At 43.7% G+C, this 23,452-nt stretch overlaps 1 protein-coding gene across 2 annotated transcripts; it reads left to right on the forward strand.

Moving 5' to 3' along the window:
* Nucleotides 1-2,387: 2,387 nt before the first annotated feature.
* Nucleotides 2,388-22,468, forward strand: INSYN2B (inhibitory synaptic factor family member 2B). 2 transcript variants are annotated; one of them, XM_034656753.1, is made up of 4 exons: nucleotides 2,388-3,730; nucleotides 4,817-4,891; nucleotides 20,269-20,501; nucleotides 22,408-22,468. In XM_034656753.1, exons 1-3 carry the CDS (start codon nucleotides 2,388-2,390, stop codon nucleotides 20,453-20,455), a joined length of 1,605 nt encoding a protein of 534 aa, XP_034512644.1. In that variant the 3' UTR covers nucleotides 20,456-20,501; nucleotides 22,408-22,468. The 2 variants fall into 2 exon arrangements, with proteins under 2 accessions (XP_034512644.1, XP_034512643.1); XM_034656752.1 differs by lacking the exon at nucleotides 22,408-22,468 and having other exon boundaries at nucleotides 20,269-20,616.
* Nucleotides 22,469-23,452: the final 984 nt, after the last annotated feature.

Genomic DNA, 23,452 nt, shown 5'->3' on the forward strand with positions numbered 1-23,452 from the left:
ACAGAATACTCTCTCCAAGATAATCCAAATACTTAGAACTTTTATTTTCCTTTAAAATCCTTTGGTCAACCCAGGTGGCATTCAAACTTGCCTCATCCATGGGATCCGTTGGACTTTTAGAAATCAAGTTTTCTTTGCCATGTCAAGTCCAGGGGACAGTCCCCTGTACCCCTCCAGACCTGCACACATCTTCAAACTTGGTTCTCAAATCACTGATATGACCTGCCCCACAAGGTAGGCGGATCCCAAGGGAACAAAGTCAAAACTTCACAGGGAAGAAGGCAGGCTTTGGAATCACAGACTCCTAGGTTCACGTCTCAGCTCCTTCATGGATTACTTACCCTCCCCGATCCTCAGCTTCCTCATCAGTCCAACAAGGATTCCGATACTCAGATGTGTTATAACGATTAGTGAGATAATGCAATACTAGAAAGGCGATAGGGTGTAGAGGTTAAGAACACAGACTGTATAAGTTCATTAACAGGCCCTATCATTAGCTGTGTGTCCTTGGGCAAGTTACTTAACCTTTCTGGGCCTCAGCTTCAGCTGTAAAATGGGGATAATGATAGTATCCACCTCTCTAGGGTAGGGAATGAATGAGTTATAGCTTGGAAAGTGCCTAGAACAGCAGCTGGCACATTAGTGAGCTTTTAGTAAATGTGAGCTGTTATGATTAATGCATGTAAAGGCCTCAGTATGGTAAAAATAAGTATTCAATAAATGGTAGCTGTTTTTATTACAAGGTACACCTTCCATGGATAATTTTATGCACATTTATATCCTGGAAAGCATCTGAAAAAATGAAGACATTAGGGGAAAATCTTGTTCTTAAGTAAATGTTGCAGTCAAAGCAGAGGGAACTCAGCACCCTGCTGCGCTGGCAGATGCCCTAGGACCTCTGCACCACACCCAGGCCGCCTTTGCTTCCAAGGGATCTGCCTTTTATTCAGTCATCCATTCTCTCAACAAATGCTCATTATACAACCAAAGTGAGCCTAGAAGTAGACTGGAAATACCCAAGCAGTAAAAAAAAAAAAAAAAAAAAAGGCTCCAGCCCCTGTCATCCTGAGTCTACAGGTTAGTGGGGAAGATACGCACTGTATAAATGCAGACACAAATGATTCTTTCAGGACGGCTGCAGTTTGTGTTATGAAGGATGTGCCAAGAAGGTACAGGAGGTGTCCTACTGTGGTCTAGCACTGAAGGTGTATATGAGGGAGGAGTCCTTGGAAAGTTCCCTGAGGAAGTGGCATATAAGCTTGGACTTCAATGATGAATACGAGTTCGCTGGGTGATGCCTGGGAGTGGGAGGAGGAAATGGTCCAGCAGACAGGCATTTTGTTCCAAGGTCTTGCAGCCACAAGGTGGCTGGCTCACAGGGAACAGAAAGAGGGGCAATGCAGCTGACTTACTCCTAGAACAGCCACCCTAAAGGACTTGGAATTTGGAGAGAAACCCAGGTTCGAACTGTGCTCTCAGTTGCAACCCTTCCCTCTTCCCTTTCAGATGCTCCTCGCTTGCTGTCAGGACTGCCAGTCCTCAGTCCCCTGCCCGCAGGCTGAGTGAACTCAGTTCTCGCTTAAATTTCCAGAGGCTGTGGACCAGGCTTACTTTGCCTACATGTGAACTTCAGCCAAGACACTCTGACAGGGATCCTGCCCTCTGAATGCCTTCAGATGCCTCAATCCTATCCTGGTCACACCCCACTGGGTTTTGTGACAAAGAGGGAAACAGCATGAAAGAAAGCAATGGCCCCAAAGGAGGAACTTGTGATTGACATAAATGGGGATGTTCCCTTAAGGGCATCATGTATCATCAAAGAAGCCAGCCCCCAGGTCATTGACTTCCCCACCTGTTTACATGCTACGGAAAGAAGATGTGTTTAAGTTTCCTACAGTTTTACAGTGGAAATTGATTCTCTGGGAAAGGAAGCCGTATGTTCCAGACGTAGCAGGTTTCTTTTGGAATTCACAAACTGGGAGTCTGGCGCTATCCCCTAAATGGTACTTTTGTTGTCTTTTTGTTCAAGACAGCAAGCTTCTTCCAGGATCAGAACCGCCTGCCAGCCTTTCTTGATAAACAGCCCACCAGCTCTCTTGGTAGATCAGATGTTTAATGATTAGCCTAACTCATTGTTTATCTAAGTGGCAATTATCACCACGATGAAATAGTGTTTTAACTGCAGGGGAAGCATTACAGATAGCTCCCAAGGAGAATCTACCGGCTGGGAATGGCCAACAGAGCTTCCCATACACGGAGGAGAGGACCACTTCATCCTGGCTGGCAGATCTCTGAGTCTGAGATGCCATCATTAGATGCTGCTCTAAAGACCTAAGGAAATGTGCCCCGGAGAAGTGTATGGTCTCAATCCTTCCAACTGAGGCTCAATGGCCCAGCAAAATATGAAAGTGCGACCTGTGCTTCTAAAGCGTAACAGCCTAGAGTCAGTGGAGTTCGTGAAACAACCTCACCATCGCAGGAGCAAATCTCAGCAGGTACGGTTCAAGGAGGATGGGACCGGTAAGACTCCACCTGGCCTAGCTGAGGTTGATGTCCAAGCATCTGAGGACCCAGCTGTGATGGGCAAGACTCAAGCCTCTAGGCACCATCACCTCCCCGCCTACTCACTCTCCTTCCCCAGGTCCCAGAAGGCAGGGGGGTTTCGGAATATTGCGATCCAAACCTCCCCCAGTCTCAGGAAGCATTTCCCAGTTTTCAAAAGGAAGAGACTCACAGCCAGCAAGTCCCTGGTAGAAATGCCAGCAGCATCCCAAAGTGCCATCCAGGTCAACGGCAACCTCTCCGAACAGGACATTGTATCCTCGGACCTCGCCTACTTAAGGTTGGCTCAGCATCTTGAGGATGGGCCTCAAAGAGTCAAAGTGTCCCACCCATTTCCGCCTAGAATGTCCAAGGTGCAAAGCAATGGGCCTATTAGCGTATGCTTGGAAGCAGGGACTTGGAGGGCCTCAGAGAAAGCAACTGCTGCCATTCAGGTCCCAGATGATATTTACCACAGTCCTACCTGGGCAGCTAGAAAGTCCACTTTCAGCCCAGACAAGTCAGGTGACATAAGCAACTCCGTACATCCTTTGGTTGACGTGTGTCCAGGTGATGGGAGAACAGTGCCACTATCAGATTCAGAAAGATCCCCTTCCTGGTTAAATGCCACCAGCGATGCCAACCACATGACAGGCACAGGGAAACTTAACCCCGAATTGCTTTTGCCCAAAGACAACTCTGATGACAAAGACCTTGGCCCGCTGTCATCTAGGTCAAAGGAAACACGTATTCCATCACCTCCACGGACTCACAGCTCCCCATCACCAGGCTCCCACAGCCAGCCTGACCATTCAGGAGGGGCTTCAGACTGTTCCTCTTCAAGTAACAATCACCAGGATCTGTTGTCACTCAAAACTAACAGCGTGTCAATTTCTGCCCCCACGTGTCAGGAGCAGATGACAAAGAACCCTACCCAGTCAGACACTGTAGAGTTTCAAAATTGTTCAGGAAGCAATCACCTCCAATCTCTTCCAAGAAGGGAGACCAAACTTCAGAGCAACAGAGAGACCGGTGGGATTAATCCAATTCACCTGGCACGGGGGGAACTCTGTGATCTCCAAGGCAGGTTGCAATCCGTGGAGGAATCTCTGCACTCGAACCAAGAGAAAATTAAAGTACTTTTGAATGTAATTCAAGACTTGGAGAAAGCTCGGGCCCTCACAGAAGGGTAAGGTGGATTTTTTTATATTGAAAACTACTGGGTTAGGGCACTTGCCAGGACAGGGGCAGAGAGAGAGCGCTGGGTTCTGTTAATAAAATGTGTCCAAAGTCTTTAAGGTTCTGTGGTTTCCCCAAATCATAACCAATGGCCTCCCTTTGTTCCGAATGGGTTTCATCCATTTCCAGGCTTTGGTGGATTTCCATTGCCATTTGTTGTGTTTTCTAGATATCAACAGACTGCAGAAAGGGGGGGCAGTGAAACATTAGGGTCAAAAAGTATTTTTATAAAGAGGGGGCCAGTTAATAAATGATGATGACAGCAGCACACAGCTACTTCCCCCACTCCATCCTTCTAGCAAGTTGCCGTATTTGCACAGGATTTCAGTTATTTGTGTGTTTGTTATAAAGGACTTGAAGTTACCGTTGACCTTCCCCTCCACTAACCACTTTGATGGATTTGGCCAGTCCATCACTGATCCACTAAATAGAAACTGAAATGAGATCACAATTCTGCAAAGAGAAAAAGTCACAAAATGCTTTCCTGGGTGACTCAGCACCAGGCTGGGGAGGGGAAGGCAATGATTTGTTTAGGTGTGGAATGCTTGTCCTTTGAAAAAGTGCCCCCTAAAGACTGGGAAGAAGGAATGGCTGAAGCTAATAAACAAAAGGGTAGGAGAGGGAAGAAGTAATTAACTGGCATTTGCTGATATGAATCAGACCCAACATTCCCTTATAAGAGAGAAGCACTGCAGTGATAGACTTGCACTGAATGAAATGGTCAGGGGTTTTAATAATCTCCCTTCTATTTACAAAGTCCCTCAGTTTCCCTCGCTATTGGTGGGGGTAGGAGTAACTGACTCCTCTCACCGGCTTATTGTCAGCATGAAGAAAACCTCAGATAGGAAAGTGCTCAAACATTTATAAAGCCCTCTAGAAATGTGAGGTCCTATTATCGTGGGTTTCTTATTTCTCTCTTTGTCGTGCAACTCTAGAGCATTGCTACCAGTTAGAGGGGTAATGCTATGCTGTAGGAAACCAGTAGCTAAAGTGTGTGCAGCCCATAGATTCATCCAGCAAATGCTCTATCTTGCAGGCGCAACTTTTATCGAACGGGCCAAGATCTCAACAATTGCAGTACCTGCCAGAACACGGCGTGCATCATATACAGGTACCCGGCCACAACCAAGTCCTGCTCTGTAGAGCGCAGACACTGTGGGGGCCACAGAACACCCTTGTAAACTCTCTGAGACACAGAAATTCAAGAAACAGGCAAAGACAGGAGGCCTTTGACTACCTGAAACCTTAAAAAAAAAAAAAAACCAAGGTGTTTAATTATGAAATGTTAACATCTGGTTTCAAGGCAGACATTGCTTTCTTTCCTTACAATAAGGTCTAGGAGCAAATCCTGTTGATCGCCCTACACTTACTGCACACTAAGTATAGGCACTGCGCTAAGCTCTGCGTGCATATTTGTATCTCATTTCACAGTTACACCTTGTGGGGCAGGTGTCAATGTCCTCAGGGAAGCTAAGCCATGTGACCCAGTTTGCATCAAACATTTTCAGAGAGCAGGCAGGGTCAGACTTAGGACTCAAATCCAGTCCTGGATTTCTGATCCCAAGCCCTGTGATCTCAATTATTCCACCGCACAGCCTCTTCCTCAATGGTAGATATCACCTGCCAAGCACATACTATGTGTCAAGAACCGTGCTAAGCACTTAGTGTTCATTACTAAGTACATCATTTCCTTCTAGCAGAGGGTAAGGTTGCTATAATAAAGTAGATTTTTATAAGTGGTAGATGGGAAAAATCATAGAGTGGTAAGTATGCTAAACTTGAAGTCAAAATCTGCAATTCTGATGCCTGCTCAACTGCCTGGGGCTCAGTTGTCTCATCTGTGGAGTGGGGACAATTATCCCTATTAAGAGTTGCCATGAAGCCCAAATAAGCTAATTTCTGTGAATGCCTTTTATAACTGCAAGTCTCTGTACAAATGCAAGGGCTTATTACTGTTATTACTAGAAAGATCGATGCCCCCTTAGCTGGCAGTCCACTTTCGGTGGCATGGAAGAAAAGTCGTCAAAAGCAGTCATTTCAGTTGATGGCATCTAATTTTGTTTGACTAAAGTATACAGTTGAGCTTTCTCTATTACTTTTCTCTCTTGGAGGAGAAAGGCAGCAAGAGCCTGAGCAAATTGAAGCCCAATTGTGTTGTCTGTGTCTTCTTTTTAAAATCTCTCTTTCTCTCCAGGGGAACCCTGGGATTTCATCCTAACAAGGAATGGGGGGCAGGGGGTGCTGGAAACAGAAGTCAGAAGGCCCCTATACTTAGGGCCTAGGGCCTTGGGAATTTTCTCAGTGAACTGTCAACTCCTTATTCTTGGGAGTCACAGGACCATGTCTTTTCACCAAATAACACAAGTTTCAGGACCGCTCACAGGAAATGCCCTTTATCTCAGTGTAAAATATCCCCTCAAAAAAGGGAGCCTGGGAAAAGGCTTGTGGTATTGGAAAGTGTAAATAGGCAGTTTCATCAATTGCTTACCTTTTTACTCTTTTTTAAAAATATATCTCCTATCTTAAGCAAATTTCCTAATCATTACGAGGACAAAAATTATTGAATGTCTAGACATTTAGGAAGGACAAAAAACTGTTCATCACAAACAAGAAGAATGATTTTTAATGAAATTCCATTTAAATTTTGGATAATCTTTTTTTTTTTTTTTAAGCAGGGGATGCTGTATTTTCTACCATCTTAAGATGACTTTTTATTTAGCTCTGTAAGTGAGAAGGACAAGTGGTTCTTTCCCAATCTACTGTGAGTTTCACGGCCTTGTCTTGAACAAATCATTTCTGGCCTCTGAGTTTCCTCATCTGAAAAGTGAGGGCTTTTAATTAGATGGTCCCTATGGTCCCTTTCGGTCCTGCCGTTCTGATATTTTATGCTGAATTAAAAGTGGCAATATTTGGCTAAACTATGACCTTCCAACAAGTCTGAGAATGTTTGCATTTTTCTAGTACGTACTTCAAACATCCCAAGCAAACATTCTAAATTAAGCTACACCCCTGCACAGGTTAGCAAACCTTCACACGCACACATCCCTTTCCAGTTTTCCAAGAACAGCCATTGTATGCATCCATCCCTTCTTACCATTCAAAGCCAGACTGCTCTCCCAGACAGTATCTACAGCCTTGTATCTAAGTCATTGCGAAGGAATGGGCAATTAATTTGATGAAAGCAAAGAGATCAGAACAACATCCACATCAGAGTAACAGTGGGAAGATGAGAGTTGTCTTTTTTTTTTTTTTTTTAGAATTTCAAATGACTTCAAACCTTGTGTTGTGTCCTGGAAAGTCAGATCTTACAAACCGATGAATAAGCGATGTGAAATACTCATCCCCAGGCCTTGTTAAGCTGCAGTCTCTCTCCCTGATGATGGATGGTCCCAGTCCCCGTCATTGTACATAAAGTGCATGGGTGCCTGATAGGTTGCCTGCTGGGTCTTCTTCTGTGGAGATGTTGCTGCTAAGTTAGCAACATGTAAGGTTTTCCAAGTGGCCTCGTTAGCCAAAGGCTATGGGTATGCTATATGCTTCCATCAAGACACGTGAGGTCATTGGTTCCATCCAACTCATTTTCCCTGCTCCAAGAACAGCCCTCTGGGCACCCCAACCCCATGCCTCCTTGGCTTTCTTCTTACTGTGGATCATTCTGACAGATCCTACCTCACCAAGGAGAACAGCACTAATACCAATGCTTACAGATCCCATGCATAACTGTCAGGGGCTCTCAGGGGCTTGCATACAGCAGGAAGGATGGAATTCTTGGAATTGTGACTACTGTAGGTACCAAGGAAAGAATGTGGGAGCTTCCTGTATGCCTTAAGCTGGTCCCAGGCTGTTTAGTCCCCACTCTCTTCACCTCTCCTCAGTGTTAATCCTAGGACAAGTTATTCAAAGGATTGGGTGAATGCCACCTGTGGTACCAACATTAAGTAACGTTGAATTACCTGGTGAGAAGGTTGTCCTTTTTTCAAATTTATTTCAATCCTTCTGACTGTCTAGTGGGGGAAATCTGAGTTTGGTACTGGAATATCTTCAAAGCCTTTCTAATGCTTGCTTATCACACTTCTTTGCCAAGAGAGAGCAGGTCTCAGGTTCATAGCCATAGGCAAACAACAGTGTCCAGCCAGAGGGTAATCATTTTACATTTTTTTACTGAAGTCTTTAACTTTGAAAACCAGTCCCTGTATGTATTCATTGTAAGTGATGCAGGTCTCCATTTTCAAAAGTGATATTACTTGTTTTCGATACGTGTTCAAGTTTAAAAGTGAATTGATTTAGAGAGAAAAATAAAAGTAAGTCAATGTGCAGATGGTGTGGGGAGTTTCACAAAGGCCTAGAAGGTGGTGAATGAACCACGAAGCTTGGGAAATGCTGCCCTAAGGAATAAGCTCCCTTTCCTCTTCTCAAGGCCATGGGGTCCCTCTACACTACATCCCTCCTCCATCTCTCACCTGTTCTCTGCTTTTCCAGCACTTTGTCTTTATGGTCACTCTAAAAAAAATAATCACAGAGCCTCTTTGGAGGTTTTTGGCTATATCAATCATGCATTTATTTTCTGGACATAAATCCCAGGAAAAATCTGCTTGGTCTAAGTTCTAAATGCTTCAGATGTTTTAGGGAAAAGAAAAGGAAGTCTTTCTCATAAAAATTTTTCTACTCCCATCTAAGCATGTTGCTTAGGAAATGCAAACAAGGAACAAGCTGCCCACTCACCATCTGAAATGGGCGAAAGGAGAGGTGGGCCATGGAAGGTTCAAAAGGTTCTAGAGAAGAGAGAGCAGCAAAAGAGCTGTTGTGTGGGGGGGCGTCTACCTGGACAGCTCTCTCCTGCCTCCTCCTCTCAGCCTTAGCCTCTTTTCATGGTTTCCACTGCACTCATGGGTTTTGAGTTTATTTCTGTGACACCACCCTCCCCTACCTTTTTCATGAGATTTCTCTCTCTCTTCGTTTACCTATAAACATTTCCATATTGATATCTCAAAGCCACCTCAACTTCATCATTTCTCAAAACACACTCCTTATTCTCTCCCTATTATTTCTTATTTTGCTCGACAACATTAACCATGACTTCAGAAACTTTAGTTCCCGCTGCCTCACTCTTCTCCTTCACAGCACACGTCAAACTGGCTACTAATCCTACTTGCTAAATCCATCCCCTTAGCTTCATCTCCTCTGTCTCTGGTCAGTTAAGGCCCTCATCGTTTGTCACTTGAACATTACCTCATCTTTTTGCCATAGGACCCCTTTGCCCCATCCCAGGTAATCCTCCACACTGATTGCTAAATTACCTGAAAAGTAAAATCTTAACCTGTCACTCCCCTGCTAAACAATTTTGTCCTGGTTTCTGTTGTTGTGTTTAGCGAATTTTTTAGGGCCCTTTGAATGTGATACAACCTTCTCATCTGCTGCGTCTCCTATTTCTCCTCAGCCACAGAGCACTCTGGCTAGTTTCAAATACTGTGTGTTCTATCATGCCTTGATGCCTTTTTTTTTTTTTAAGATTTTATTTATTTGACAGAGATAGAGACAGCCAGCGAGAGAGGGAACACAAGCGGGGAGTGGGAGAGGAAGAAGCAGGCTCATAGCAGAGGAGCCTGATGTGGGGCTCGATCCCATAACACCAGGATCATGCCCTGAGCCGAAGGCAGACGCTTAACCGCTGTGCCACCCAGGCGCCCCATGCCTTGATGCCTTTGCATAAGTTTCCTCATTTCCTGGAATGCCTCTTCTGCCCTGCCTTGTCTGGACATTTCCTCTTGCAACTTAAAAGCCAGTTCCTCTGGGTAGCCTTACATTCCTTCCTGTGGAGGAACCCCATGCCATGCATGCCCCTCTGATATACCATTTATCCTGTTGTGTTATAATATAATGTTGGAGTTTCTTTCCTTCAGTAAATGGCTAATATCTCAAAGTTGTGGGCCAGTGTCTAGTACCTAGTTGGTGCTCAGTAGCTACTTGTCAAAAAATGAAATGGCTACATTGACTGGGGCAAGGATGAAAAGTAATGGTGGGTTGGAGACAGTTATTTAGATTGCCCAAAAGTAAAGCAATTGTTACCATTTGTGTGTGCACCTGCCCTTAGGTGGGGAAGTGGAGGGTCTTAATTACTCAAATGTTCTTATTGGGGAAGGAAGGCTTCTATGCAGCAGGTCCTCAGTGGATATTTTTTAACTGAATCAAACAACCACCTAATGTAGACAAAGATTGTCGATCTTCAGGTACCTGGAATGCTACATACTCTCAACAAGATGGAGCCTAATCAAATCTTCCTTTGATGACTCAGAGAGCTTGTTGCAATTTCACAGGACATTGAGATCCTCGTTCATCATGGCCAACAAACATTATTGCCCAGTACTTCTGTACCGGCTGTGGTTGGAAAGGCAAAGTTTGATTAGTGGCAAACCACAAACTCCTTCCATGCTCAAATAAATATCTCCCTTCCATGGTATCTGAACTGCCCCAATGATCTCTTTGGGAGAGAGGTTTAAGACATTAGATCTGCAGTGTCTCTTGGTAAAACATCAAAACCCAGTGTGGTGAGTAGAATAATGGCCCTGAAACATGTCTGTTTCTAATTCCTGGACGTGTGACTATGTTACCTTACCTGGCAAAACGGACTTTGCAGATGTGGTTAAGGATCTTGGGATGGGATGAGTAGCCTGGATTGTCCAGGTGGGCCCAATTTAATCATAAGGATCCCTATAAAGGGAAGAGGGAGGCAGGAGATGCAGAGTCAGAGGAGGAGATGGGACAACAGAAGCAGAGGTTCAAGACAGGAAATCACAAGCAAAGAATGTGGACAGCATCTAAAAGGTGGAAAAAGCAAGGGACAGACTCTCTCACAGAGCTCCAGAAGGAACACAGCTCTGCTGACACTGTGATTTACACTTCTGGAGGATTTCTGATCTCCAGAGGTCTAAGAGTACCACTTGTGTTGTTTTAAGCCACTAAATTTGTGATGATTTGTTTCATCAGCAATAATAATACAACCAGATTAAACTCTCATGATTCATAAACTACATACATCCTAATGGGAAGTCAGTTTATATGACTTTTTTTGATGATTTTTACAATTAATGACAAGCTAGCTGAGGGCAGAAATCTGTTGGGAAGAAAATTAGGGGAAAGAAATAAGGAGATCATCTATTATTACTGGTCATTATAAATACCTTTTGCTCTCACATTTAATCCTCACCACCATGTGAGACAGAAAAAATACTCCCCTTTTGTAGATGAGGCAACTGAGGCTGAAATACTTGCACAGTACTCAGATTAGACAATCGGGACTGAGAGAGTGAGGAACATGCACAGTTACTCTGAAGCTAGTACGTGGCAGTGACACGATTGGGACTCAGTTCTAGGGCCTGCTAGTTAGATTCCACAGCATGCTGCCTTCAGAGGCCAGACCTATTGGAGGGGTGTCAGTAGAATGTTACATGGCTGAGTTCCCCTCAGCCAAGGGCATCATGAGGGTTTGTGTTTTAGATGCAAGCCTTAAGTAATGTTCTCAAAGGGTGATCATGGACCACCTGCATGGGAGTCTCCTGGGTATCTGAATACTGGTTGCTGGACTTCACCCCCAAACCTGCTGGAGTAAGAGGTGGGGTGAAGAATAGGAGAAATCTGTAGTTACAGCAAGCTCCTTGGGAAGGTCTGATTCCAATAAAGCTTAAGAGACACTAAATTAAGTAAAATCAGGGACTTTTTTTTTTTAAAGATTTTATTTATTTATTTGAGAGAGAGAAAGAAAGGGTGCACATGCGTGAGAGAGTACAAGCAGTGGAGAGAGAGAAGCAGGATGCCCGTCGAGCAGGGAGCCCAATGCGGGGCTCTATCCCAGGACCCCGGGATCATGACCTGAGCCGAAGGCAGACGCTTAACTGACTGAGCCACCCAGACACCCCAAAATCGGGGTCTTGAAAGGAGGAGATGGCAGTTGATTTACTAGAAACTTTGGTGACAACCCAGACCACATGCCCATGAAAAGAAAATTCTTGCTAATAAAATAGCCCAGCAAATAGCTTTTGTTTTAAATCCATCATTGGAAAGATGATTTGCCTTTCTACTAATGATAGGGTTAAACGGTCCTATACAGACCTAACTAGGGGGTGCAAGTGAGAGTGGACGCAAAGGTAAAGGAAGAGGAGGTCAGGGGGCTTGCTTATATAGTAAGCGTAACTCCTGAGGCCTCCTGTTTCCAAAGGGAAGAGAAAATGAGTCTCTGTCAGTCCACTTTGGGGCCCAGGCTTGCATTATGCATTACTTAGGGGATTCATTTGTAGTCGCTCCTTCCTGCCACATCTCGCAGCTCCTCAGGCCTCATCTGAGATCAGGAACAGAAGGGCAATCTCTGCTGACATTCCTCCTCCAATTAAGGTTAAGACCAATTAAAGCCCAATTCTGTTCCCAAGCCAAGAGTCCAAATGCTAAGAACTATCCTCTGGCGAGTCCTGGAGGAACAATCACAAACACCAGCTAGAGGGGGTGTGCAAAGTGCTGCCCCTCACCACCACCCCCTCTTGGGAGAGAGGTGTAGTAACCCCGTGCTCCTGGACCAGGTAGTCTGCACGACACTGAATGCCAGCAGCCTCCACCACCATCCTCTCATTTCCTCAAGCCCCACAGACCATGGGCTGCCTTTTCACCCGTATCGATTCCTCTGCTGTTACAGCTCCTTCTGAACCAGACAGAGAAGTGAAGGATATTCGAAAAGAGATTTGCTGCAAGCACTCTCTTTGTAACTCACAACCAGCTTTCCCGTTGTTCCCGGTGTCATTCCCTTACAGTTTTGATATTCAGAACTCATCAAAAGGAGCCTCTCTGGAACACAGGCCAAAGCCTTACAGCTGTGTGCCCTGCAGGAGAAAAGCCAGGCCTGCACCTTACCAAGGGAAGAGCCTCTGGAGACTTACATGAGCCACCTAGGGTCACACAGTCAGTGGCGCTGAGTATCTCCCTCGAGTTTCCTTCTATAGGGAAGCTTTCTGACCACTGGGTCTTGGCCTTGCCTGCCACTTAAAGCTACTACCTAACTACAGAAAAAGGCATTTTTTTTTTTACTAGAAATGTAATATGCACCCAGGCCTGTGGGTTTAGTAACCCACTTTCCACTTAAATTATTTAGTATTTTCCTTTTGTCTGCTTCTGATGCTCTGCCAGTGTGGAGCTGGGTGAACTGTGAGAGTGTTTGCCTTCCAGCCACAGTCCTCCCTCTGGCCAGCAATGAAGTCCGCAGTGAAAAATAATTATAAATTACCCAGTAGATCTGTTCTTTTGAGTAATCACAGATGCGTTTGCGGCCCTCACCACACTTCTATATGGACTGAGCACCATTTATTGCAAACGCTGGAACAGGGACATTACGGCAATACCATCCAGCGTCCCCCAAACAACTGCCAACAAGCATGGCTCAAGCTCTCTCTTTTGAGGAAACAGACATAGAGTTCGAAGTACATATGGAAATTTCTCTGAGCCCTGAGAGGTTAATCCCCAAGACATTTGCTTCTAGCCCCCATTTCTCTCAGTAGCTTTATCCCTTTCTTCCCCTCCCTAGAATGCAAGGAGAAAGTAGGATTTATAGCATCAGCAATTTATCTGAAATAAAAATAAAACCTAATTTAATGCATTAATAGCTAAAGAGGCTGAAACATACCATAAATATCAAATCAATCAAGTTTAGAATTTCACAGGAATAACAAATGGATGGCCGTTGGCACAGAGGCCACGGTTGACCACAGAATGACCCAATCTTTATTTCTCTGTCAAGTTAATGTAACAATCATTACTGTTTGTTGAACCAGGAATGGTGCCAGATGCTTTGCTAAACATTATACATGTGTCATCTCATTTCGGACTCCCAACAAACCTAAAATGGGGGTATGGTTATTGTAATCACTCTGCAAATGAGGAAACTGAGACTCAGAGGGGTTACATGAAAATTTGTCCAAGATTCAATGCAGCCAGAGCTCAAACCAATCCTGCTTTCAGGAGATTTTCCTCCCCCTGCCCCTCTGACCTTTGACCTTGCATAATCACTGAATCTACACGTTAAAGTTCTCTGAGATGACCTGCCTTTTCTGAGGGCCTAACCTGAAGACCTTCTTGACACAGAGCCACAGAATGCAGGGCACGGATTTCTTTCAAAGACAGCGATCAGCAGTGAAGATTTCTACAGCTTGGTCCTACTTATTAGGATGTATCAAGAAGAGAACCTGCAATTCTCTGAAGACTTGTCAGCAGACAGAGGCCCTAGGAGAAGGGGTACACTTGCCAAATTAAAAAGGCTGCAAGTTGTGAAGCTTAAAATTATACTTTATAAATAATGAGCAAACTGGTCATTAGAAGAAAGTGTTAGGAACAACATCCCTTCCAGGCTAGGGGGAAAAGAAAACAAACTAACAAAATCTCCTACTTTCCCAGACTATAATTCTTCCCTAGAGACACTTTTCAAAGTGGTGTGATTTATCCAAGTGGAGAGGAACCAAACTACCCTCATTGATTCCATTGATTCTTACAGCTAATTCTTTAAAAAGGAAAGTTGCGGAAGGTCACTAATCTGTGGTGCACCTGGGTTCTATGACAAGAGGGGCCACAGAAGCACTCCGACAGAGATGATGAAGAGATGGAGAGGGGTTTGGAAGGTGTTTTGTCTTCAGCGAGATGTTGTGGATCATTAATTTCTCAGCCAACTTGCCTGAAGTGTATGGTTTATGGCAGAGGCTTGTCACCATTTCTCTTTCTAAAAAAGCAAGACTCACCTGCTAAGAAGGAAGTGCAAAGAGCCCACCACAGACCTCAGCAGCCTACAGTAGCCCCAAGCTTGCTGAGTCCCTATAGGACCTTGAGTAAGCTTCCTCTTAAGGAGGTGCCATCTTTTCTGAGAATGCAGCCTCATGGTCAGAATTGCCCTGCAAGCTAGAAACGACTATGAAGTGCATCAGACAGCTGGGTCGTAAAGTGCCCTCCATGCGGCCCAGCCCCGGGTTTGGTCTGGTTCCACAGGGGTTGTAAGGTCATTAAGGTGCACCAGGCCTTGATCAGCACCACCTCACCACCCCCACCCCATACACATTTGGCAGGTAGGATCTCACACAGATAGTGACTACTATGTTCTTTCAGCGCAGTATATCTTAGTATGTAAGCTTTGGAGCTGGACAGTGTAGACATAAATCCTGGCCCCGTCACTTACTAGTGTGCTCCTGGCAGAATATTTAACCTCCCCTTGCCTCAGTTTCCTCATGTGTAAAATGAAGTTAACAGCTCTCTCACAGGGCTGTGAGAATTACACGAGACATGCGAAAATGACTGAACTTGTAGTATAGTGTCCACAATTCAGATGACACTTGGTAAATGAGAGTAGTAGTAGTTCTCCCTGTCTTCCTGCCACCCCTCCTCTCTCTCCACTTCCTCCTCCTCCCCATCTTCCTACTTCTCCTCATTACTGTTATTATTATTCACTTAAATATCATATGTTAGGCAAGACCTAACACGGTGCAGGACTCTCATTCTTTCTTTTTTCTTAGAATAAGACCCCGGTAATAGCCAAGCCCTGGGCTAAAACATTTGATCCCCCTTTAGGAAAAACAAAGGACTGGGAGTCAGGAAGCCAAGCTTAGATTCTGATCATAACTCATGGTGTGACTTCGCTTTGCCAATCCCTTTGTCAGTTAAATGGGGATAACCATCTTCCCATCTTCCCGGGCTATTGTAAGGGTAAAATAAAAACACAGATCTGAACTGCATCCAGAACCTGGCTCTGTTGTTTGCTTATATACCTATGTATTTATCTACTTTTTCTTCTCACTATTTCTTCTTCTAGACAAACTATGACTTAGGCTTCTAATGCCTTCCAATTACCTTCTACTTTTCACCTACCATGATGGCTGAAGCATTGATCTGTCAGCTAGATTAGTGAGGTGCCCTCAAGAAGAAAACCTGAAAGCTCTCTTCCATTCCTGCTTTACACACAGCTCACTTTCTAAGTGCAGTGTGGTGCCATGCACAGGCATCTTGGGCAGAAAGGGCTCTAAGTCTCCCCAGTAAACTGGGCACCCCTGAACCAGGTGTTAGGTATTTCAAGCATCTTCAAAGGACTAACCTCACAGACCTTGAGTGCTCTAGACTATCTTAATAGCTCCAGGCCTGAATCCCATATTGTAACAATTTCTTGACTACCATTTGTCCCAAGCTGTGAGCCAGAGCTCTGCACAAGCTAAGAACTCAACACTGCTCTTCTCCCTGTGGAATATGAGTGGCAGAAGATGGTAAGGGTGTCAGGGTGGGGAGATTAAGAGGAAGAAAAGAAGTGGAGGTGAGGTTGGAAAAGTTACTGGTGTTCTACCTTGATACCAAGCCCAAGTCAGACAGTCATTCCCCAGAACTACAAAGAACCCTCTGCTAAGAGTTTATTTGAATTCTTAACAAGTAGGCAGCTTATTTCCCTTTTCAAGAGGTTGTTGAATTGGTGTGGGTTGGCTAAGTAAGAAGTTGAGGGGTGCCTCCTCTTCTCTACCCAGCTTCAAAATGAAAACAAATGAGAGAGGGGTCACTGCCCCTGCCCATTTATAAGGCAGCTGCTACCAAAACAAAATACACTACCTCTCCTCCCTCCAAACTAAACAGGAGTTTGTCAAATGGATGAAAAGGAAGAAAAGTGACAATTTTCCTTTATGTTAATAAATTGCTTTGGCCTAAAAGACATTAGTCAGTTTATTTCCAAATTGTACATGCTTCCCTATACTCTGCTATTTGCCTGGCCTTGAAAAGAAAGTCACTTTCAATCCCCTTTAAATTGTCAAGACCAGTGGGGATAGTTGCAGGAGGAGGGTAGGGAGCTCCCTAAGCCCTAATGATTATAATGGAAACCTGTGGTGTTTCCATAGAAACATAAAAAGTGTATTCTTCCCTGAATGTATATGGAGGGGAGGAGTGAAGAGTGATGTTGCTGACAAGGTGTACAATTACTGAAAAGCTAAAGATCTGAGTGAGGAGGTAAGGCATTCAGTTCCTAAGATAAGAAGACAAAAGTCTTAGTGAAGAGTGAAGTGGGCAGACACCATATCCTACATGAAGACATTTCACCTGTTATTGTTCCATCTGCACAACTACCCAGCGAAGTAGCTTTATAATTCCTGCTTTCAACTGAGTCTCAGAAAGAGTAGCAACTTGCCCAAGGTCACCCAGCCAGTAAGTGGTATATCCTCAGTTCGAACCCAGGAGTGTTCCACTTGAGATTCCCTGTTCTATTCTCTATATTGGGCTGAACCTTAATTTGTGATGATGAGACAGAGTTAACATTCTGTCTCCTGGCTCTTCTCTCTCCAGGCATGCCAGTTCTATACATATTCTGGAATCCCCCAGAGCATTATTTTTTCTAATTTGTATTGGGACACTATTGTGAATCTTAACAAACTCAAGTGGTTTGTTGTTGTCATTTGTTTGTTTGAACTGTCAAGTCAGAGAAAAGTTACATATAAGGAAAAGAAGGAGGCCAGTTTATGTGTATGTTCATAAACTTTGGTAGAGATGTAGGCATGAACAGCTGGAAGGTAGGTGTACCTGAGATAAATGGAAAGTAATTTGTAAAGCAATTGTTAGTTTAATCATCTATCTCACATGCTGGGATGTAAAATCCATGAGAACAGCCTCCACATCTTTCTATCTTACTATTATCCCTGTAACTGAGCACAGTGTCAGGCCAAGAGCAGGATAAATAGCTGGCTGGCTGGATGGCTAGATGGTCGGTAGGATGGATGGCTAGATGGTATGGAGGATGGATGGATGGATGGATGGATGGATGGATGGATGGATGGATAACTGGTTAGATAAATGGATGGTTGTCTGGCTGATTGGGTAGATGGATGGATTATCCTATACCATAAAGCACAGGACATTCTGAGAATGAGCAGGAGGTACCCATTTTCTTGGGCTCTATATGCTGCTCTAGGATGGAGGTTATTTTTGTGCTTTGGGGGGAAGGCTAGGAATATTTTCGGATGTAGCAGAACTGTGAATGTGGATGTCCCCTATTTGTGAACTAGTGCTAGTGGGGGTAAGAATCAGAGTTTGCAACTTACTGCTTTAAATGCTTTCCTTGAAGCAATGCAGAGGTTGTTGGAGACCAACTCTTCCCCAGCCTCTGAATCCATCTCCTTAAGTTCCCACTGGTGAGGGTGAGATGCAGGTAGTGCAGATAAAAATTCACCCCATTCCCAGTGATAAAGAGGAGTGCAGTGCTGGATAATGCATCCTGAAGTGAAAGCCTCAGTTCTTGATTTTGTGGATGCCTCTGTTTAGTGACCTGGCAAATCCTGGGCTTTGGTTAAAATGTCCCTAATTGCTTTTGATGTTGACTGGCATGTACTGAAGACCCAGAGCCCCTGGACTACCAGTATCAGGAGGCCAGAAATAATGTCTATCTATCTGTCTACCATTCCTTCCCTAGCACTTAGCACAGGGTCTGGCACATGGGTAATACTCAATAAATATTTGTTGAATGACTGGCTGAATACTTGGTGCCTTGTTCTGAGCTGAGTGAGTGTTGTACATGCATATCCTTTAAACTTCACTGAAATCCTATGAGTAGGTACCACGCTCATTTTGCAGATGAGAACACTGTGGCTTAAAAAAAATAATAAATGACTTCCCCAAGATCTCACAGCTAATCAGTTGTGGAGCTTTGCTTTGAAAAATATAGCCATTATATAGGTCATCCAGCCAGGAGTATGTCCCTATAGAAGAGACCAGGGAGGAATGGAAAAAGAAAGGATGACATCAAGGAGGAAATCTGGGTGACGCTTATCAAAAATACAGAAACAAAATAATCAGAAACAGCTTCGCGATGCTCCCTAAGCACTGACATCCCATCACTCTGGCTACAAAACATGCCATCTGGCTCTTCTGACTCTTCAGCTTTTCCATCTTGGGATGCCCATTTAGGGGCTTCATCAGTCATATGTAACAATCATGATTTGTCTTTCCAGCAGCACTTACTCTGATCCTGGGTCTCTGTGAGGTGACATGGGGATAGTAGATAAGGACAAGTGTCCCTTCAATGATAGCCCTTTTTGTCCCTTGCTGGGTAGAAAGGCTTCGGACTGTCCTGCCACATCACAAACCAATGTGAGGGTCTTCTGTCTTCCATAAGAAACATTTCATTTCCTTCCTTGCCAAGCAAGGAGAATGAAGTGTTTCTGTGACTCTGCATTTCCTCCACTTTCCACACTCCTATACTGGTTACTCATCTTGGGCCATCTGAGACCTCTAGAATGAAACCAGGTGGTAACACAGCTAAGAGCTTAAGAGTCTTCTTATAATCATCTCGGCAGTGGAAACCCCTCCATAAGTAAATCTCCTAGGGAGGAAAGTGGACAATTAAGGGCAGAGAGAGCCCATGCACAGCCTTCAGGGGCATCTGCAGAATTCATTCTTTCTGGCCCGCTCTCCAGCTTCTGGGGAAACTGAGCCAGATTATGAGTCAAGCCGACAAACCCTGACACACCTGCAGGCCTGATTCTCAAGCCCTCAAGGACATGGAAAGTGTGAGTACCTAGTGTGAGCTCCCACTGTGAACAAGCCAGAGGTTCTGTACTTTCTGACTTCTGACTCTCTCAACCCTTGGGAAACATCAGTCCCCAAATGCATCATGTTTCCCTCACAGACCTGTGTACAGATAATACAATGGAGTCTGTACATTAATGACTCCAAAACACACAAAACAAATAGCAAAGAAAAAATGAAGATTAAGAAATGTCCATTAAAGGAAAATATTTAAATATGTCTACATTGAGGAATACTAGGAGGTAAGTGTATATGGAAAGCCCTCCAAGCCACATTGTTAAATTGAGAAGCAAGGCAGAGAGCAAGACATAATGTATTAGTGGTAATAATGGTAATGATGATAATAATAACAACACTAATGGGAACTAACAAATATGGAAGGCTTACTACATGCCAGGTACTGCTCTAAGTACTTCCTTTGTATTCTCTCACTTAGTTAACATACGTATTAATTCCAAAGAAATCTTTGAGATTGTTGCTGCTGTTGTGTCCATTTTATTGATGAGGAAACTGAGTTGTCAGTTTTATTGTATATCTGTCTATATTATTTTAATCTTCTATAATGAGGCAGTTTTTGTGCAAAATGTATAAAAAGAATTAATAATTAATAGCATTAAATAAATGTGCAAGAGAGATCGGAGCAATATTTACTAAACACCTACTCTCAGGCTGCCGTATTACGAGTCTCATTTAGACTTAAGCACAACCCCACAAGGAAAGTATTTCAGGTGCCAGTTCAATCCATGAGGAACTGGAGGTTGAGAGGGCTGGCACAGTCTTCCCAAGGTCAGTAGGTACCTGAGCACGTGGGACTAGATCTCAAAGCCTACACTCTTCCATGTCAGTTGGACCCTTGGTGATGCTAAATCAATATATGCTGATTTGAATTTACTTTCCTTCCTTCTCCTCTCTGTTTTTCAGTGTAGAATATGATTTTCGGCAGCAGGAAGGCAGGTTCCATGAAGTTCTACAGAGTCTGGAGGAAGCGGAACCAGTGGGGGAGACATCTCCCCCACCAAAGTCCCCAGCAGAACCTGCAGTCCCTGAGAAACAGGACTTAAGGAGGAAAACCAAGAAAGTGAAGAAGAAATGCTTCTGGTGGATCTGAGCTTGTTGGGTCCATTCCCTTTGCCCTCCCCACAAACCTCCCCAAGGTGGGGAAACCGCTGCCTTCAGGCTTTCTCTAGTTCTTAGCACAGGCCCCAGGTAGTTAGCCATTCAACTTGTGAAATGGGAAAGACTAGGGGCTGGTCTATCTGCTGCTGGACACCTGACCACTAATCTCACCTGAATGAGTGACGCTGCTTGCTGAGGACTTCATGGACCCTAGAGTGATCACTTGCCTAGTTCGCTGTCACACATGACCAGGCCACATTCTTGTTTGAGAGTCTTGGTTCCTACCGTGAGCAAAACCCTATCACATTTTCCAACACCTCCATGATGCTAAACACTTCCTTCCCATCCTGGGTTCATCATCCCAAAAGAAAAAAAAAAAAATGTTGTGCATAAAAGGAAGATAGAGGAGCGTTATAAGCAGATAACCCAGAAAAAATTTAGACACGTAAACTGGCAGTTTTCTAAGATATTGGCATATAGAAGCACAACAAAAGTAGTAGGGCATAAAAATACAAGATCACCTGGTGGGTTGGGTCATTTTCATTTTTAATTAGCCTTCAGATCCCAAATCAAGGATGTGTCATCTCATGCTGTGTGGGCTTTATAGTCTGTGACAGAGTGAGGTTACAGCAGGTTATAAGGAACTTGGTGGTATGGCTATCCTGCAGTTGTAACTGATGCAGGGCCTGCCTTAAACCATCATGTTCTCAGCCTGGGGCCTGAGACATGTCGGCAAATGGGTGGGACCTGGTTTGGGATTGAACTTTAAGATTCCACAGGTAATGTCCCTGCAATATTTAAGACCACGAGATTCAGCAGCTTGTCTGTCCATTTCATCTTACCAGTAACATAAGACTAAGATAGAACACAACACAGGTTCTTGTTCATTCAGCCCAGCAACAGCCTTGTTCCAAAGTATACTAATCTTCACAATCTCCCTTTGTGATGACCAGGTGATGGTCACCTGATTGAAGAAGCAGCAGGACTGGGGATGAGGACGTATTTTTTTCCATTTTAGTATTAAAGACCTTTCCTTCCCAAAGTCTGAATTCTTTTGAAGTCTGACTCATTCTTTTGGCAAGACCCTCATTCATGTCAGTCCAGTCAAACTTGCATGGCTGAACAAACTACTAAAGTAATAGAATTAATTGCTACATACTCTTGGGTATAAGGGGTAGGTTAGAAAGTCTTGTATCCTTTGCATTAAATTCTCTACCAGCCTGTGGTTGCGTTGATGCTGCTTAGAAAAGGGGTCCTAAAGCTCAACAAGCATTCAGTGAAGAAGGCATTTCATAATCCCCTTTGCTGAAGATCAGGTGTCTGAGTTAGAGTCTGCAGAGTGGACGTGGGATGTACGTACCCCACTGCAAACTGAGACTGAACAAACCACGCCGACAGCTTCACCTTTCCCTGTCACCGTGCTGCAGTGCACAAAGCTATTTCAGTGGGAGCGAGAGGAAAATTTGGCAAAGAGTCTCAGCTTGCACTATTTAAGTCTTGGAATGTCATTCAAGATGTTCTCATTCTGTTTCTAGTGTAATGTTTAAACCCACAAAATGAGACCGGAATACATAACACTAAGTTGGAATTAAGATAAATACACTTGTCATACTTAAGAAGTCACATTTCAATAAGATATGCTACCACTGGCTAAAAGCCACAGATCTTTCTGTATCCACACAATCAACTCTCAGTTGGCCCCAACAGTGGAAAAGAACAGCACAGAAGATAATCCAGTAAGACAAGATCATTTGGGATCTCTTACATAATTTTATCTCATAGTAGAGCTTCCATCTTAATTTGCTTTGTTTATGCTAAATTTCAAATTAATTTGTATTCTCGGGTAGCATGCTAGAATGAAAATAATCCTGTTCCTGGAATTAAGAGACCCAGACAACAGAATAGTCTATTGCACTAACCTTGGCAAATTGCTTAAATTTTCAGGACCTGTCTGTCCACTCTTGAATGGAGATATAAATACCTACTCTACCTACTTTATAAGCTCTGTGCACATTCCAACATCAAAATAAGCAGAATGCAGAACGACCCAGAGCTGAGCAAGATCACTTGCCTGAGTTAGCCGGGAATGATGAAGAATGCCTGAGGTAACTCACACAAAAAGGAAAATTCAACCCTTGGATAACGAAGCCCCTTTGTCATACACTTACACTGAGTTGGGGACCTGAGATAAATCCTCAACTGAATTAAATGAAATTGGGGTTGGAAAATGCTGACATTTCCAGAACAACAACAACAACAAAACAACAACAAATGAGGCTATGACAATTCTATACCAAAGCACAACACAGCACTGCTCAGGCCACCAACCTGAAACCGGGAAGGGGGTCTCTTCTGAATATTGAACATTTTAAATAGTTGGGAGGGAAATGTGTTCAGTAAACAACTTTCTGCTGAACGAAAATGATCATCTCTATGTTTCGAACACACAGTTCCAGACGCCAAACCTCTATACTCACCTACCGTGTGAAATCACTTCTTTGTAAAGTATTCTGTAACATCTACCATGGTATTCTACAGAAATGCTGTACTTGAGGTTATATGGTTTTATGGAGAGATATTAATTTAGAAAAAAATTGCTTTTATAAAACTGAAGGGAAAAGGACCGATACATCAACTTCAGTTGCAAAAGTTTATGTAGCTGCTTTCTCTGTAGTTAAAAAAAATAGGTACTCACTATACTTGGAACTTCATACCAGTTCATCTATAGAGCACCTTCTTAAAGACTATGTACAATGAAAGGTTTTGTAAATTTCTAAACTGTTTTAAATGGGATATTATCTTTTGCAATAAACTTACATATTTTTCCTAGGCTTGAAGACTCCATTACTAGCTTGGGTTGATTTGGGTTATAAAATTTAAACTTAAGAATGACTCAATGGTTCTAGTGACAGGGATAGTTTTCACTATAATCACTTCTGTACGTTTCCCAGGAAAACAAATCAACAATGAAAGCATTTTGAACTTCGTG

The sequence above is a fragment of the Ailuropoda melanoleuca genome, chromosome 3, assembly GCF_002007445.2.
Source record: "Ailuropoda melanoleuca isolate Jingjing chromosome 3, ASM200744v2, whole genome shotgun sequence".
Lineage (NCBI taxonomy): Eukaryota > Metazoa > Chordata > Mammalia > Carnivora > Ursidae > Ailuropoda > Ailuropoda melanoleuca.